General features: G+C 38.3%; 1 protein-coding gene across 1 annotated transcript in view; it reads right to left on the bottom strand.

Moving 5' to 3' along the window:
* The window catches only part of LOC128657434 (extracellular calcium-sensing receptor-like), a 106275-nt gene that overhangs the window by 54018 nt on the left and 32456 nt on the right, over window positions 1-19801 (bottom strand). Inside the window, exon 4 of the mRNA XM_053711786.1 lies at window positions 3080-3307. Within this exon, the coding sequence (XP_053567761.1) occupies window positions 3080-3307 (228 nt within the window). The remainder of the gene's footprint in view (window positions 1-3079; window positions 3308-19801) is intronic.

Below are 19801 nucleotides of genomic sequence, written 5' to 3'. Positions count from 1 at the left end.
ACCAAATATTGCTATATGGTCTCCGTTATGTTACACAAATATCCAACATCTATATTTCATATGGTAGATAGTGAGATATTTATATTTGTCTGGGCAGCTGTGGCCAGGAAATCCCAACATCTATACCTCATTATTACCATGATTGGATTTGTGTGTTTGTAAATTCATTGTGTGTTTGAATTATCTATAAATATTCTGAGAAAACCTAGGTCTGGAAATTCTTATGAGTGACACCTAGTGACTAAAACCTAGGTTGCTTCAGTACCTAAAGTCAGGAGAAACCTGACTTCTATGTTTGGTTATTACCATAAATAGCGACTGGGTTTGAGCTAAATGCTAGATAATAACAGTTCTTGGGTAAGGAAAAGCCTGACTGCTATACCTTATTGATACCATGAAACGTGACTAAGTTCCAAATTACGTTAGATTAGTGGTCAAATGGAACCAGTATCTTTGTCAGGGAACGTCTGACTGTTATACCTTGTTATTACCATTGTACCCAGTATTAAGTCAGGATAAGCCTAACTGCTGTACCTGGTTATTACCTTTGTGAATGGCTAATAAGTGTAACCGGGTGTCTAAGCAGTTAATGGGTGTGACTGGTATCGGAGCTTTGAGTTGTTAGGCACCTGTATCGGAGTCAGGAAAAGCCTGACTGCTATAGCTTGTTAATACCATTGCAACAGGTTAATAAATATAACGGAGCTTTGAGTTGTTAGGCACCTGTATCAGAGTCAGGAAAAGCCTGACTGCTATACCTTGTTAATACCATTATAACAGGCTAATAAATATAACCGGTTAACTAAGCTTTGGTTATCGAATATTAGTATCACAGTAATGCTAGATTCTATCACTTGTTAGGCTTTTGCATTAAGCGGCGTTATCAGACAAATCAGACTTTAGTGGTCAAATGGAACCAGTATCTTTGTCAGGGAACGTCTGACTGCTATACCTTGTTATTACCATTGCACCCAGTATTAAGTCAGGAAAAGCCTAACTGCTGTACCTTGTTATTACCTTTGTGAATGGCTAATAAGTGTAACCGGGTGTCTAAGCAGTTAATGGGTGTGACTGGTATCGGAGCTTTGAGTTGTTAGGCACCTGTATCGGAGTCAGGAAAAGCCTGTTATATCTTGTTAATACCGTTATAACAGGCTAATAAATATAATGGAGCTTTGAGTTGTTAGGCACCTGTATCAGAGTCTGGAAAAGCCTGACTGCTATACCTTGTTAATACCGTTATAACAGACTAATAAATATAACCGGTTATTTGAGCTTTGGTTATCAAATATTAGTATCACAATAATGCTAGATTCTATCAATTGTTAGGCTTTTGCATTAAGCAGCGTTATCAGAGTAAATTAAGGCCACCAAAGCGGTCAATTTTTCTTAAATGTTAGGTAGTCATTATCTGTTAGGTAGTAGACTAAGCATTTAAAAACAACAGGAAGGGAAGAGAGGGGAAGGCACAACACACACTCTTGCCTGACTTCTTTACTAATGATATAACGCCATATACTAACAGACAGTCTGTTAGGGCAGAAATTCCAGCCTTACCAACATCCATTTTTTGCACCTCTATGAATCTAAGTTAACCACTTCATATATTGTGTTTCAGTACCATCAACAAATACTATTTCATCACGTAATATAGCAGTCCGGGATACTCAGTTATCACATAAGGCGAATTTATGAGTATTTAATTGTGTACTTGTAGTTGGTTGTTTAAACATGAGACTTAATTAATATCCTAACAGGGATTTTTGTCTCCAATGAGCCAGTATAAACTTTCCCTGGCTCCATGGTAGTAGACTAATACATGATTTTAAAATGTGTGTTTAACCCCTGTTTTTAATATCATCTAGTAAAAGTTATATTTTATTCTATATTCTTTAAACTATTGTTCTATAATATTCATGAGTGCTATATTTGTACCCTGTCATCAGTTCTTTGCTGATTTTCTATATAGATTGTAAACCAGTACAAGCACCAATCCCTAATACATTACTGTTAATAAAATCAGAAATATTATAAATAAATACACATATATACATTGTTTCAAATGGGGAACGTTTATCATTATTTCTAAATAGTGCCATTGTTTCCTTCCTATGACAGATTAGGGGTTAATAAAATTTAACTAGTGTTTGTGAGGCGGGAGTGTGGCGGTTTAGGGGTTAATACATTTATTAAAGTGGCAGCAATGTCCAGTCGGCAGATTAGGTGTTAAAAAAAAATATTTTAGTGTTTGCAATGTAGGGGGGGGGGCTCAGTTTAGGGGTTAATAGGTAGTTTTTGGGTGTTAGTGTACTTTTTAGCACTTTAGTTAAGAGTTTTATGTTCCGGCGTTAGCCCATAAAACTCTTAACTACTGACTTTTAAATGCGGTATGAGTCTTGACAGGAGAGGGTGTACCGCTCACTTCTCCAAGACTCGTAATATCAGCGTTCGGCAAATCCCATTAAAAAGATAGGATACGTAATTGACGTAAGGGGATTTGCGGTAGCCTTGAGTCGCGGAAGAAAAGTGAGCGGTACACCTGTACCTGCAGGACTCGTAATACCAGCGGGCGTTAAAAAACAGCGTTGGGACCTCTCAACGCTGCTTTTTAAGGCTAATGCAGAACTTGTGATCTAGCGGTTTGTTTTGTGAAACAGTTAACCAGAGCTCTGAGATCACGCTAATCTGACAAGTGTTAACTTCAATTTGCGGTCAAGTGATTTTGTTTACTTTAAATATGTAAAACGAGCAGAAATCCTGACACACGAAAAGACCTGCGATAAACCCCTTTTTGCTTGCAAGCCACTCATAATCTAATAAATCATAATAGTTTATTTATGTAAATATATGTGAAAATCTAATCATAACGAAGATCAACAACACATGGAAAGGTCTCCCTATAAACGCTTGTTTCTCATATTCATAAGTTAGTCTGCTGAGTGAACTCACTAAAGCATGAAAAAAATCTCTATTTATTAGTACATTAACATCATATGATAGTATAAGCACTGAGCGATTTGTTTGACTTTTTCATTTCTATTCTTAGGGTAGAGGATTTGCGTTACTCTATGTTACTAACCTTCAACTGGTCCTCATTCCATATCATATCCTGTTCGCTGATAACTAGCCGATGTCCTTTGGGTGCGCCACCATCATAGCTGCCAATCTTTCTGTAAACAAGAAGACCATCTGCTCCTTTGTACCAGTTCAACACATCATACTTTGCCACTGGATCTCCATTTTGGTCAAAGTAAAATTGTTTTCCAGCCTGATCTGTGAAATGTACCTGTTTTAAGGACTTCACTACCTACATAATGGCATAAATATCATACATTTGTCAATATAAAATAATTGCACACATATAATGATAACACTATAAAAGCAATGCATTATGTACCTTGTATTCTGGTTTGTCATGTTAGTAAAATGATATTTAAACTGAACGCATGAAAAGGGGTACATTGCTTCTGTATGTAGTACAAGTACTTGTATTTAATTAATACAAACTGAAAAAAGTATATTCTTTATAAAAAGTACAATAACACAAGGATTAATTAGGCATTTTACAAATGCTCAAGTATTTAAAAATAATGTACAGTTATTTTAAACAATAGTCTTTCATTCTATTTTGCTAATACAGTAGTTCGTTTCATCTGCATTTTTAAGAGTCTCATTTTCTACCTGGTTTTGTAGTTGCTTTAAAGTATATGATACTTGAAAAGTAGAGATTTTTTCAAAATGTATTTCACTGATTTGTGTTTTGGTTTCTTAAAATAGATTCCTGTGCTAAATAATTCACATTTTTTTTTTCCTGGAATTGACCCTATCAGACATTGAGCATTAAAGTCCCCAGGATTCATTTGTTCACAATCACACACATCCTGTTATTTTTACTTTAGATTTTCATGTTTAACAGTTGCTCTTTAATATAAGTGATAGAACATTTTTGAGTATTATGTCCTTATGAATACATTAAATGCAATTTAATACTTTGTTTAGGATTGGATTTACTACAAACCCTGAAAATGTAATCTATTAAAATATGACTTTTTTCAATATTGTCATATGAGGGTTTGTAGTTAAAGTTGCAGTGAAAACTGACCAGTAGGTTTGGAGATATAAGTTTTATAATGGGCATTTGTATATGTTGAACACACAAGCCAGGAGGAAAAAGTGCCCAAAACTTAATTTGGGGAGCACACACCAATATTGTTTTCAGTACTAGATCAACATAACTTTTTATAGCAAATTTTAAACCAAATTTGTGTTAATCTGAAGATGATATTGAATTTGGAAGTGATGTTGCTACTGTAGTTTTTTTTTTCTTTCTATTTTATTATGTTAGTAATGTATAGTTGGGAAAATTGGCCTCTACTGACCAGAACCAACCTGATTAAGGACTAGATTACGAGTGGCACGCTAACTGCGGAATCTGTTGGCGCTCTACAAATAACCGATAATAATAAGAATAATAATAACTGTAGTGCGCAAGCACCATGGCACATTTCTTGGCTCTTTGAGGATAACAGATATAGCATGCGTATTGAACTCAATTTAATTTATCACGTGTCGGGTTAGCGCAACTTTAAAGATCTGGTTAACTGTTACATGAGACAAAAAAGTTGCACAAAACACATCAAAAGTACATTTAACAGTGCAGTTTCACTCATAATAACACTGGCTGATAAAAATAACAATACAAAAATTGCATTAAAAAGTTATAAGGACTCAAAGATATGAGGTCTTAGGTGTTTAAATAAAAGGCCTGCAAAGGGCTTTAACAGAGATACATACATATACATGTCTAAATATGTTTATATGTGTGTACATACTGTATGTATTTATATTTTGTATATGTATTTACAGACATATATACACATATAAACACATGAATACATATATATATATATATATATATATATACACAGTATATATAGACATGTATATAAGTGCATTAGAGCCCTTAGCAGTCATGTAGCTGAAAACATGAATAATCATATTTATCCAACATTCATATTTAATAAAGTGTTTAACTGTGTATGTACTGTAAATATTTTACATTCCAATGTTCTTCACATAGGGGAATATGTTTTAAAGGGACACTCAAGTCAAAATTAAACTTCATGATTCAAATACAGGATGCAATTTTAAACAACATTCCAATTTACTTCCATTAACAAAATGCCTTTTTATATTTATACTTTTTGAGTCACCAACTCCTACTGGTCCTTTAAAGGGACAGTCTACACCAGAATTTTTATTGTTTTAAAAGATAGATAATCCCTTTATTACCCATTCCCCAGTTTTGAATAACCAACACAGTTATAATAATATACTTTTAACCTCTGTGATTATCTTGTATCTAAGCCTCTGCAAACTGCCCCTTTATTTCAGTTCTTTTGACAGACTTGCAGTTTAGCCAATCAGTGCCTGCTCCCAGATAACTTCACGTGCACAAGCACAGTGTTATCTATATAAAATACGTGAACTAACACCCTCTACTGGTGAAAAACTTTTAAAATGCATTCTGAAAAGAGGTGACCTTCAAGATCTAAGAAATTAGCATATGAACCTCCTAGGTTAAGCTTTCAACTAAGAATACCAAGAGCACAAAGCAAAATTGGTGATAAAAGTAAATTGGAAAATTGTTTAAAAACATAATTTATGTAAGAACTTACCTGATAAATTCATTTCTTTCATATTAGCAAGAGTCCATGAGCTAGTGACGTATGGGATATACATTCCTACCAGGAGGGGCAAAGTTTCCCAAACCTCAAAATGCCTATAAATACACCCCTCACCACACCCACAAATCAGTTTAACGAATAGCCAAGAAGTGGGGTGATAAGAAAAAAGTGCGAAAGCATAAAAAATAAGGAATTGGAATAATTGTGCTTTATACAAAAAAATCATAACCACCAAAAAAAAGGGTGGGCCTCATGGACTCTTGCTAATATGAAAGAAATGAATTTATCAGGTAAGTTCTTACATAAATTATGTTTTCTTTCATGTAATTAGCAAGAGTCCATGAGCTAGTGACGTATGGGATAATGACTACCCAAGATGTGGATCTTTCCACGCAAGAGTCACTAGAGAGGGAGGGATAAAATAAAGACAGCCAATTCCGCTGAAAAATAATCCACACCCAAAATAAAGATTAAATGAAAAAAACTGAAATTATAAGCAGAAGATTCAAACTGAAACAGCTGCCTGAAGTACTTTTCTACCAAAAACTGCTTCAGAAGAAGAAAACACATCAAAATGGTAGAATTTAGTAAAAGTATGCAAAGAAGACCAAGTTGCTGCTTTGCAAATCTGATCAACCGAAGCATCATTCCTAAACACCCAGGAAGTAGAAACTGATCTAGTAGAATGAGCTGTAATCCTTTGAGGCGGAGTTTTACCCGACTCGACATAAGCATGATGAATTAAAGATTTCAACCAAGATGCCAAAGAAATGGCAGAGACCTTCTGACCTTTCCTAGAACCAGAAAAGATAACAAATAGACTAGAAGTCTTTCGGAAATTCTTAGTAGCTTCAACATAATATTTCAAAGCTCTAACTACATCCAAAGAATGCAATGATCTCTCCTTAGAATTCTTAGGATTAGGACACAATGAAGGAACCACAATTTCTCTACTAATGTTGTTAGAATTCACAACCTTAGGTAAAAATTTAAAAGAAGTTTGCAACACCGCCTTATCCTGATGAAAAATCAGAAAGGAGACTCACAAGAAAGAGCAAATAATTCAGAAACTCGTCTGGCAGAAGAGATGGCAACAAGGAACAAAATTTTCCAAGAAAGTAATTTGATGTCCAATGAATGCATAGGTTCAAACGGAGGAGCTTGAAGAGCCCCCAGAACCAAATTCAAACTCCAAGGAGGAGAAATTGACTAATGACAGGTTTTATACGAACCAAAGCTTGTACAAAACAATGAATATCAGGAAGATTAGCAATCTTTCTGTGAAAAAGAACAGAAAGAGGAGAGATTTGTCCTTTCAAGGAACTTGCAGACAAACCTTTATCCAAACCATCCTGAAGAAACTGTAAAATTCTCGGAATTCTAAAAGAATGCCAGGAAAAATGATGAGAAAGACACCAAGAAATACAAGTCTTCCAGACTCTATAATATATCTCCCTAGATACAGATTTACGAGCCTGTAACATAGTATTAATCACAGAGTCAGAGAAACCTCTTTGACTGAGAATCAAGCGTTCAATCTCCATACCTTTAAATTAAAGGATTTGAGATCCTGATGGAAAAAAGGACCTTGAGACAGAAGGTCTGGTCTTAACGGAAGAGTCCACGGTTGGCAAGAGGCCATCCGGACAGGATCCGCATACCAAAAACCCGAGAGGCCATGCTGGAGCCACCAGCAGAACAAATGAGCATTCCTTCAGAATCTTGGAGATTACTCTTGGAAGAAGAACTAGAGGCGGAAAGATATAGGCAGGATGATACTTCCAAGGAAGTGAAAACGCATCCACTGCTTCCGCTTCAGGATCCCTGGATCTGGACAGATACCTGGGAAGTTTCTTGTTTAGATGAGAAGCCAACAGATCTATTTCTGGAAGACCCCATATTTGAACAATCTGAAGAAATACCTCTGGGAGAAGAGACCATTCGCCCGGATGAAACGTGTGGCGACTGAGATAATCCGCTTCAAAATTGTCTATACCTGGGATATGAACCGCAGAAACTAGACAGGAGCTGGATTCCACCCATACCACAATTCGAGATACTTCTTTCATAGCCAGAGGACTGTGAGTCCCTCCTTGATGATTGATGTATGCCACAGTTGGGACATTGTCTGTCTGAAAACAAATGAACGATTCTCTCTTTAGAAGAGGCCAAGACTGAAGAGCTCTGAAAATTGCACGGAGTTCCAAAATATTGATCGGTAATCTCACCTCCTGAGATTCCCAAACCCCTTGTGCTGTCAGAGACCCCCACACAGCTCCCCAACCTGTAAGACTTGCATCTGTTGAAACTACAGTCCAGGTCGGAAGAACAAAAGAAGCCCCCTGAACTAAACGATGGTGATCTGTCCACCACGTCAGAGAGTGTCGTACAATCGGTTTTAAAGATATTAATTGAGATATCTTTGTGTAATCCCTGCACCACTGGTTCAGCATACAGAGCTGAAGAGGCCGCATGTGAAAACGAGCAAAGGGGATCGCGTCCGATGCCGCAGTCATAAGACCTAGAATTTCCATGCATAAGGCTACCAAAGGGAAAGATTGTGACTGAAGGTTTCGACAAGCTGATATCAACTTTAGATGTCTCATGTCTATCAAAGATAGAGTCATGGATACTGAATCTATCTGAAAACCTAAAAAGGTTACCTAAGTCTGAGGAATCAATGAACTTTTTGGTAAATTGATCCTCCAACCATGATGTTGAAGAAACAACACAAGTCGATTCGAATGAGATTCTGCTAAATATGAAGACTGAGCAAGTACCAAGATATCGTCCAAATAAGGAATACCACAATACCCTGTTCTCTGATTACAGACAGAAGGGCACCGAGAACCTTCGTAAAAAATTCTTGGAGCTGTAGCTAGGCTAAACGGCAGAGCCACAAACTGGTAATGCTTGTCTAGGAAAGAGAATCTCAGAAACTGATAGTGATCTGGATGAATCGGAATATGCAGATATGCATCCTGTAAATCTATAGTAGACATATAATGCCCTTGTTGAACAAAAGGCAGGATAGTCCTTACAGTTACCATTTTGAATGTTGGTATCCTTACATAACGATTCAATATTTTTAGATCCAGAACTGGTCTGAAGGAATTTTCCTTCTATGGTACAATGAAGAGATTTGAATAAAACCCCAGTCCCTGTTCCAGAACTGGAACTGGCAAAATTACTCCAGTCAACTCTAGATCTGAAACACATTTCAGAAATGCTTGAGCCTTCGCTGGGTTTACTGGGACACGGGAAAGAAAAAATCTCTTTGCAGGAGGCCTTATCTTGAAGCCAATTCTGTACCCTTCTGAAACAATGTTCTGAAACAAAGATTGTGAACGGAATTGATCCAAATTTCTTAGAAAAAACGTAATCTGCCCAGCTGAGCTGGAATGAGGGCCGCACCTTCATGTGGACTTAGGAGCTGGCTTTGATTTTCTAAAAGGCTTGGATTTATTCCAGACTGGAGATGGTTTCCAAACTGATACCGCTCCTGAGGATGAAGGATCAGGTTTTTGTTCCTTGTTGTGACAAAAGGAACGAAAACGATCATTACCCTGGAAAGAAAGGGAAAGCAGAGTAGACTTAGAAGACATAACAGCATTCCAAGTCTTAAGCCATAAAGCTCTTCTAGCTAAAATAGCTAGAGACATATACCTGACATAAACTCTAATGATATCAAAGATGGCATTACAAATAAAATTATTAGCATGTTGAAGAATAAAAATGCTATGAGAATTATGATCTGATACTTGTTGCGCTAAAGCTTCTAACCAAAAGATGAAGCTGCAGCAACATCCGCTAAAGATATAGCAGGTCTAAGAAGATTACCTGAACACAAGTAAGCTTTTCTTAGAAAGGATTCAATTTTCCTATCTAAAGGATCCTTAAGGAAGTACCATCTGCCGTAGGAATAGTACGCTTAACAAGAGTAGAGACAGCCCCATCAACTTTAGGGATTTTGTCCCAAAACTCTAATCTGTCAGATGGCACAGGATATAATTGCTTAAAACGTTTAGAAGGAGTAAATGAATTACCCAAATTATTCCATTCCCTGGAAATTACTTCAGAAATAGCACTAGGGACAGGAAAAACTTCTGGAATAACTACAGGAGATTTAAAAACCTTATCTAAACGTTTAGATTTAGTATCAAGAGGACCAGAATCCTCAATTTCTAATGCAATTAGGACTTCTTTAAGTAAAGAACGAATAAATTTAATTTTAAATAAATATGAAGATTTATCAGCATCAACCTCTGAGACAGAATCCTCTGAACCAGAAGAACCATTATCAGAATCAGAATGATGATGTTCATTTAAAAATTCATCTGAAAAATGAGAAGTTTTAAAAGACTTTTTACATTTACTAGAAGGAGGAATAACAGACATAGCCTTCTTAATGGATTTAAAAACAAAATCTCTTATGTTATCAGGAACACTCTGAGTATTAGATGTTGACAGAACAGCAACAGGTAATGTAACAGTACTTAAAGGAAATATTATCTGCATAAACAGTTTGTCATGACAAAACAGTACAAACAACAGCTGGAGGAACAGATACCATAAGTTTACAGTAGATACACTTAGCTTTGGTAGCTCCAGCCCCAGGCAGGGATATTCCAGAAGTATCTTCTGACTCAGCTTCAACGTGGGACATCTTGCAATATGTAATAGAAAAAACAACATATAAAGCAAAATTGATCAAATTCCTTAAATGACAGTTTCAGGAATGGGGAAAAAATGCCAGTGAATAAGCTTCTAGCAACCAGAAGCAAAAAATCAATGAGACTTAAATAATGTGGAGACAAAAGTGACGCCCATATTTTTTCGCGCCAAAAAAGATGCCCACATTATTTGGCGCCTAAATGCTTTTGGCGCCAAAAATGACGTCACATCCGGAACGCCGACACTTTTGGCGCAAAAGAATGTCAAAAATGACGCAACTTCCGGCAACACGTATGACGCCGGAAACAGAAAATAATTTTTGCGCCAAAAAAGTCTGCGCCAAGAATGACGCAATAAAATGAAGCATTTTCAGCCCCCGCAAGCCTAACAGCCCACAGGGAAGTCAAATTTTTAAGGTAAGAAAAAAATGAATTATTCATATGCAGGGATAGGCACGGACCAAGGCTTTGGCGGACATTTTCCAAAGTACAGACCTTAGTGAAGGACACAAAGGTACATTTCAAATTAAAAACACTCTCTTTACTGAGAAGATAGTGGATGCATGGTGGAATAGCCATCCAGCAGAAGTGGTAGAGACAGTGGGGCCTATTTATGAAATGCCTGTTCGACATGATCCGATCAGCGGATCATGTCCGACAGACATCACTGAATGCTGAGAGCAATACGTTCTCCGCATTCAGCATTGCTCCAGCAGCTCTTGTGAACTTCTGGTCAACGCCGCCCCCTACAGATTCACGGTCAATTGGCCGCTAACAGGGGGTGTCTTTAGACCACTGCTTCATAACTGGTGTTTCTTGAAAGTCTGAAGGCTCGCCAGAAACACGGACCTTCAAGCTTGATAAATGGGCCCCAGTGAAGGAGTTTAAACATGTATGGGATAGTCATAAGGCTATGCTAGATATAAGATAAGGCCAGGAACTAATGAAAGGATTCAGAAAATTGGCCAGACTAGATGGGCCGAATGGTTCCTATCTGCCGATACATTCTTTTTTTCTATAAGTCAGGAGATTGGCATTTTGCTGTTGGATGCCCCTGGTCTAGTTCAAGTACAAAACATTAATCTAATCAAACAAGTTTAAAATACCATTTATGTAAAGACTGCTTCTGGTATACTGGTATAAAATGTTTTAAAAATTCTTACCTTTTTTTATTTATTTTTTATTGGATTGAGAATCTGCAACTCCTGACCAAACCCACCCACCCACCTTGATGTTCATTGCATGATCATCATGGTTGGTTACTTACTTGGTTAGGTAAGGTTTGTCAGAGTAGACAGCAGTCTTCTACACACAGACACCAGCGCTACGCTGCCACACAGATCAAAGAATCAGGATGGGTCACGACACACGGGTGGTTGACACAGGCTGCACTGCAGGCTACTTGCTTCTTGCCAATCTCTTACTCACTTTTCCGCTACTCAGCTGAGTCACGCAGGCGTGGCCCCATCCCCGCAAAACATTGTGCCGCGTGCGTCGAGGCATCAGGACCAGCATTCATCTATCCTACTCCTCCCTCCCTGCTGCACAATGCGTGGCGGACACCACAAGGGCCAGTCACGGACACCAGTGTCCATGTACGGACACCTTGCCTATCCCTGTTCATATGCATTATCCCAAATATGAAACTGACTGTCTGAAATAAGGAATGTTGAACATCCTGAGTCAAGGCAAATAAATGTTTGAATACATATATTTAGAACTTTATATAAAAAGTGCCCAACCATAGCTTAGAGTGTCACAGAAAATAAGACTTACTTACCCCAGGACACTCATCTACATGTAGTAGAAAGCCAAACCAGTACTGAAACGAGAATCAGTAGAGGAAATGGTATATATAAGAGTATATCGTCGATCTGAAAAGGGAGGTAAGAGATGAATCTCTACGACCGATAACAGAGAACCTATGAAATAGACCCCGTAGAAGGAGATCACTGCATTCAAATAGGCAATACTCTCCTCACATCCCTCTGACATTCACTGCACGCTGAGAGGAAAACCGGGCTCCAACCTGCTAGCACAAACTTACTTCACCACCTCCATAGGAGGCAAAGTTTGTAAAACTGATTTGTGGGTGTGGTGAGGGGTGTATTTATAGGCATTTTGAGGTTTGGGAAACTTTGCCCCTCCAGGTAGGAATGTATATCCCATACGTCACTAGCTCATGGACTCTTGCTAATTACATGAAAGAAATTACATGTTCTATCTGAATCATGAAATTTTATTTTGGCCTAGACTGTCCCTTTAAGTATTTTTAAATAGATATTCCTAAATATATCTGTGCATACATATATATATATATATATATATATATATACTGTATATATATATAGATAGATAGCTAGATAGATAGATAGATAGATAGATAGATAGATAGATAGATAGATAGATAGATAGATAGATACCAAAAAATCCTCAGAAATATATATGGAAATATTTATTTAAGAATAAATAGAACATATTCTCCTATGTGAAGAACATTAGAATGTGAAATATTCATAATTCATGTCGGGTTTTGCTCACTTGAATAAACGCAATTGGGTTAGCGCACAAGCAATATTTAAAGTTCAAGTTTTTGCATGTGGCAGCTTTTCACTCTCTCTAACTTTTTACTTTCAACTACAAATGCAACCCAACGGGTGCAAAAAGCCTCCATCTAGCTCCGTTTTATTTTTAAATGTCTATTAACAGCTGCAGCAAGGAATTTAAGAACCTAAAAGTGGGCAATAACATTTAATTTATACCTATATGTATTTTACTCAGAATTAAACTTACAGGTGGGCTTGGACTGACCAACAGATAATCTGGGCATATACCCAGTAGGTCTAGCCAGTATTTTGAAGCCCAACCCACTAAGATGGGCCAGATGGGTCAGTAACCTTTTGTGCCTATCAGGTAGTGTGATAACCAGGTGCAGCTTTTCTCCTATCACTTCCCTACAATCAGCCAATAGGATTGAAGTTCAATCCGATTGGCTGATCCAACCAGCCAATAGGATTGAGCTTGCATTCTATTGGCTGTTCCAATCAGCCAATAGAATGCGAGGTCAATCCTATTGGCTGATTGTATCAACCAATAGGATTTTTCCTACCTTAATTCCAATTGGCTGATAGGATTCTATCAGCCAATCGGAATTCAAGGGACGCCATCTTGGATTACGTCATTTAAAGGACCAGTCATTCAGTCGTCGGCCGTCGGATGAAGAGGATGCTCCGCGTCAGATGTCTTGAAGATGGACCCGCTCCGGAAGGATAAAGATAGAAGATCCCGCCTGGATGAAGCCTTCTGCCGGTCTGGATGTCCTCTTCTGGCCGGATAGGATGAAGATTTTGGACCCTCTGGAGGACCACTTGTGCCCGGCTGGGTGAAGACGGCTCACGGTAGGGTGATCTTCAAGGGGGTAGTTTTAAGTTTTTTTAAGGGGGGATTGGGTGGGTTTTAGAGTAGGGTTGGGTGTGTGGGTGGTGGGTTTTAATGTTGGGGGGTTTGTATTTTTTTTTACAGGTGAAAGAGCTGATTACTTTGGGGCAATGCCCAGCAAAAGGCCCTATTTGTAATTTAGTATAGGGTAGGGAATTTTATTATTTTGGGGGGCTTTTTTATTTTATTAGGGAGATTAGATTAGGTGTAATTAGTTTTTTTTTTTTTTTTTAAATTTAATTTTTATTGAGGTTTAGTTAAAGGCATACATAGAACATAATAACAAATTCTTATGTCACATGAGATAAGGCTTCAGTATTACAGGAGCAATAAGGTAGACATGTAAAAGATATATAGCCAACAAATTACATAGGCCTAGATTTGGAGTTTGGCGTTAGCCGTGAAAACCAGCGTTAGAGGCTCCTAACGCTGGTTTTAGGCTACCGCCGGTATTTGGAGTCAGTGATTATACCGCAGATCCCCTTACGTCAATTGCGTATCCTATCTTTTCAATGGGATCTTTCTAACGCTGGTATTTAGAGTCGTTTCTGAAGTGAGCGTTAGAGCTCTAACGACAAAACTCCAGCCGCCGGAAAATAGCAGGAGTTAAGAGCTTTCTGGGCTAACGCCGGTTCATAAAGCTCTTAACTACTGTACCCTAAAGTACACTAACACCCATAAACTACCTATGTACCCCTAAACCGAGGTCCCCCCACATCGCCGCCACTCAATTTAAATTTTTTAACCCCTAATCTGCCGACCGCCACCTACGTTATACTTATGTACCCCTAATCTGCTGCCCCTAACCCCGCCGACCCCTGTATTACATTTATTAACCCCTAACCTGCCCCCCACAACGTCGCCGCCAGCTACTTACAATAATTAACCCCTAATCTCCCGACCGCAAAGCGCCGCCACCTACGTTATCCTTATGTACCCCTAATCTGCTGCCCCTAACACCGCCGACCCCTATATTATATTTATTAACCCCTAATCTGCCCCCCTCAACGTCTCCGACACCTGTCTACACTTATTAACCCCTAATCTGCCGAGCGGACCTGAGCGCTACTATAATAAAGTTATTAACCCCTAATCCGCCTCACTAACCCTATCATAAATAGTATTAACCCCTAATCTGCCCTCCCTAACATCGCCGACACCTACCTTCAATTATTAACCCCTAATCTGACGACCGGAGCTCATCGCTACTATAATAAATGGATTAACCCCTAAAGCTAAGTCTAACCCTAACACTAACACCCCCCTAACTTAAATATAATTTACATCTAACGAAATTAATTAACTCTTATTAAATAACTTATTCCTATTTAAAGCTAAATACTTACCTGTAAAATAAATCCTAATATAGCTACAATATAAATTATAATTATATTATAGCTATTTTAGGATTAATATTTATTTTACAGGCAACTTTGTAATTATTTTAACCAGGTACAATAGCTATTAAATAGTTAAGAACTATTTAATAGTTACCTAGTTAAAATAATAATAAATTTACCTGTAAAATAAATCCTAACCTAAGATATAATTAAACCTAACACTACCCTATCAATAAATTAATTAAATAAACTACCTACAATTACCTACAATTAACCTAACACTACACTATCAATAAATTAATTAAACACAATTCCTACAAATAAATACAATTAAATAAACTTGCTAAAGTACAAAAAATAAAAAAGAACTAAGTTACAAAAAATAAAAAAATATTTACAAACATCAGAAAATTATTACAACAATTTTAAACTAATTACACCTACTCTAAGCCCCCTAATAAAATAACAAAGACCCCCAAAATAAAAATTCCCTACCCTATTCTAAATTAAAAAAGTTAAAAGCTCTTTTACCTTACCAGCCCTGAACAGGGCCCTTTGCGGGGCATGCCTCAAGAATTTCAGCTCTTTTGCCTGTAAAAAAAACACATACAATACCCCCCCCCCAACATTACAACCCACCACCCACATACCCCTAATCTAACCCAAACCCCCCTTAAATAAACCTAACACTAAGCCCCTGAAGATCTTCCTACCTTGTCTTCACCATCCAGGTATCACCGATCCGTCCTGGCTCCAACATCTTCATCCAACCCAAGCGGGGGTTGGCGATCCATCATCCGGTGGCTGAAGAGGTCCAGAAGAGGCTCCAAAGTCTTCCTCCTATCCGGCAAGAAGAGGACATCCGGACCGGCAAACATCTTCTCCAAGCGGCATCTTCGATCTTCTTGCATCCGGTGCGGAGCGGGTCCATCTTGAAGCAGGCGACGCGGATCCATCCTCTTCTTCTGTTGTCTCCCGACGAATGACGGTTCCTTTAAGGGACGTCATCCAAGATGGCATCCCTTGAATTCCGATTGGCTGATAGGATTCTATCAGCCAATCGGAATTAAGGTAGGAATATTCTGATTGGCTGATGGAATCAGCCAATCAGAATCAAGTTCAATCCTATTGGCTGATCCAATCAGCCAATCAGATTGAGCTCGCATTCTATTGGCTGATCGGAACAGCTAATAGAATGCGAGCTCAATCTGATTGGCTGATTGGATCAGCCAATCGTATTGAACTTGATTCTGATTGGCTGATTCCATCAGCCAATCAGAATATTCCTACCTTAATTCCGATTGGCTGATAGAATCCTATCAGCCAATCGGAATTCAAGGGACGCCATCTTGGATGACGTCCCTTAAAGGAACCGTCATTCGTCGGGAGACAACGGAAGAAGAGGATGGATCCGCGTCGCCTGCTTCAAGATGGACCCGCTCCGCACCGGATGCAAGAAGATCGAAGATGCCGCTTGGAGAAGATGTTTGCCGGTCCGGATGTCCTCTTCTTGCCGGATAGGAGGAAGACTTTGGAGCCTCTTCTGGACCTCTTCAGCCACCGGATGATGGATCGCCAACCCCCGCTTGGGTTGGATGAAGATGTTGGAGCCAGGACGGATCGGTGATACCTGGATGGTGAAGACAAGGTAGGAAGATCTTCAGGGGCTTAGTGTTAGGTTTATTTAAGGGGGGTTTGGGTTAGATTAGGGGTATGTGGGTGGTGGGTTGTAATGTTGGGGGGGGGTATTGTATGTGTTTTTTTTACAGGCAAAAGAGCTAAAAATTCTTGGGGCATGCCCCGCAAAGGGCCCTGTTCAGGGCTGGTAAGGTAAAAGAGCTTTTAACTTTTTTAATTTAGAATAGGGTAGGGAATTTTTTATTTTGGGGGTCTTTGTTATTTTATTAGGGGGCTTAGAGTAGGTGTAATTAGTTTAAAATTGTAATAATTTTCTGATGTTTGTAAATATTTTTTTATTTTTTGTAACTTAGTTCTTTTTTATTTTTTGTACTTTAGCTAGTTTATTTAATTGTATTTATTTGTAGGAATTGTGTTTAATTAATTTATTGATAGTGTAGTGTTAGGTTAATTGTAGGTAATTGTAGGTAGTTTATTTAATTAATTTATTGATAGGGTAGTGTTAGGTTTAATTATATCTTAGGTTAGGATTTATTTTACAGGTAAATTTGTTATTATTTTAACTAGGTAACTATTAAATAGTTCTTAACTATTTAATAGCTATTGTACCTGGTTAAAATAATTACAAAGTTGCCTGTAAAATAAATATAAATCCTAAAATAGCTACAATATAATTATTCGTTATATTGTAGCTATATTAGGATTTATTTTACAGGTAAGTATTTAGCTTTAAATAGGAATAAGTTATTTAATAAGAGTTAATTAATTTCGTTAGATGTAAATTATATTTAAGTTAGGGGGGTGTTAGTGTTAGGGTTAGACTTAGCTTTAGGGGTTAATCCATTTATTATAGTAGCGATGAGCTCCGGTCGTCAGATTAGGGGTTAATAATTAAAGTTAGGTGTCGGCGATGTTAGGGAGGGCAGATTAGGGGTTAATACTATTTATGATAGGGTTAGTGAGGCGGGTTAGGGGTTAATAACTTTATTATAGTAGCGCTCAGGTCCGTTCGGCAGATTAGGGGTTAATAATTGAAATTAGGTGTCGGCGATGTTAGGGAGGGCAGATTAGGGGTTAATACTATTTATGATAGGGTTAGTGAGGCGGGTTAGGGGTTAATAACTTTATTATAGTAGCGGTGCGGTCCGCTCGGCAGATTAGGGGTAAATAAGTGTAGGCAGGTGTCGGCGACGTTGTGGGGGGCAGATTAGGGGTTAATAAATATAATATAGGGGTCGGCGATGTTAGGGCAGCAGATTAGGGGTACATAGGGATAACGTAGGTTGCGGCGGTTTACGGAGCGGCAGATTAGGGGTTAAAAAAAATATGCAGGGGTCAGCGATAGCGGGAGATTAGGGGTTAATAAGTGTAAGGTTAGGGGTGTTTAGACTCGGGGTACATGTTAGAGTGTTAGGTGCAGACGTAGGAAGTGTTTCCCCATAGGAAACAATGGGGCTGCGTTAGGAGCTGAACGCTGCTTTTTTGCAGGTGTTAGGTTTTTTTTCAGCTCAAACAGCCCCATTGTTTCCTATGGGGATATCGTGCACGAGCACGTTTTTGAGGCTGGCCGCGTCCGTAAGCAACTCTGGTATCGAGAGTTGCATTTGCGGTAAAAATGCTCTACGCTCCTTTTTTGGAGCCTAACGCAGCATTTGTTTGAACTCTCGATACCAGAGTTAAATTTATGGTGCGGCCAGAAAAAAGCCCGCGGAGCGTTAACAGCCCATCTACCGCCAAACTCCAAATCTAGGCCATAGTTTGCAAACATTATCCAGATAAGAAGCTAATCTTTTATGAACCTTCTATATGAGGCCATATTTTACTCTTGGGCCAACAAGAGTAACAGGTATTGATGAAGTGAAAGAAGGAAATTGTAACTAAGGAGACCACTTTTGGATCTCGTTAATAAACCTCAAATTTTTTAAAGTTAACAACAGTTTTGTTCTTGAGGTCCTGAAGATTTATGCGACATATGACAGGAGGGGTATTAACTGGGAATAATAATGAGTCCTCAGGACTACTCATAGATTATGTAAATTGTTAAAGTAGACAAGGGAGATGTAGTGAACTAAGAGTAGCAAGATTATGGCATAGGCAAGAGAAGCCATATAGATAGCCCTCCAACCTTAGGAGGTACATTGAGGGGGGGGGGAAAGGGGGGAGGAGGTGGTAGATTTATCAAGATAAGCCAAACATGTCTAGAGGTCATACTTTCCAAGAAGGGCAAAGGTAGCTACAATTTTAGACTTCAAATAAAATATGCTTAGATAAAGCAAGGCACCAAAACTATTTATGGAATTATCTATACATATGGGCCACTAGTATATGCATAAAAAGGACTAAGTGCACCCTAGACCAGTGCAAGCCCCAACATACCAGATCCCAATAAATCTTACTAAATGAATTTGGGTAGAGTTATGTAGCTTAGCTCTGGTACACTAGGGAGGACGACTATGTAGAGTGCAGGACCAGCCCGCTGTAACACACTCGTTGAATACTTAAATACTAGGTAGTACAAGCTGGATATAGATATTGACAGGAAACAAAAATCTGGGACTGATCGCAAGGGATTATATGAATATGTGACGGTGAAAGTTGGTATTCCCCTACTTACTATTTAAACACCCATCTATATACGTGATACAGATCCCCTCTATGAAGTTAAACATGAAAAGGACAGAGTATCCCGGCCGCAGACACTCACGTCTCAAGAACATTTAGAGTGGTAGAGATCAGCATATCAAACTTTAGTACAGCTATGAGTGTTCATTAACTGTGGAGGGAGTAAGGGGAGTAAAAACACATATATATAGATATACAAACGATTTATACACGGTTAACTGACTCATAAGGGACATTCTCTTTGACATCATAATATATTATCTTTATCGGGCTAAAGAGATGGCCTCTAGAGGGAGCATTAAAAGCTAACCACTATCCGGGGAGACTTGCGTATTTATGAGCAAGGTATGGTATACACTATTGTCTAGTACGGCATATTCAGGTACTACATGCCATAGCAGCT

The sequence above is a fragment of the Bombina bombina genome, chromosome 4 (assembly GCF_027579735.1).
Source record: "Bombina bombina isolate aBomBom1 chromosome 4, aBomBom1.pri, whole genome shotgun sequence".
Lineage (NCBI taxonomy): Eukaryota > Metazoa > Chordata > Amphibia > Anura > Bombinatoridae > Bombina > Bombina bombina.
This window is presented reverse-complemented; position numbering and strand designations above follow the sequence as displayed.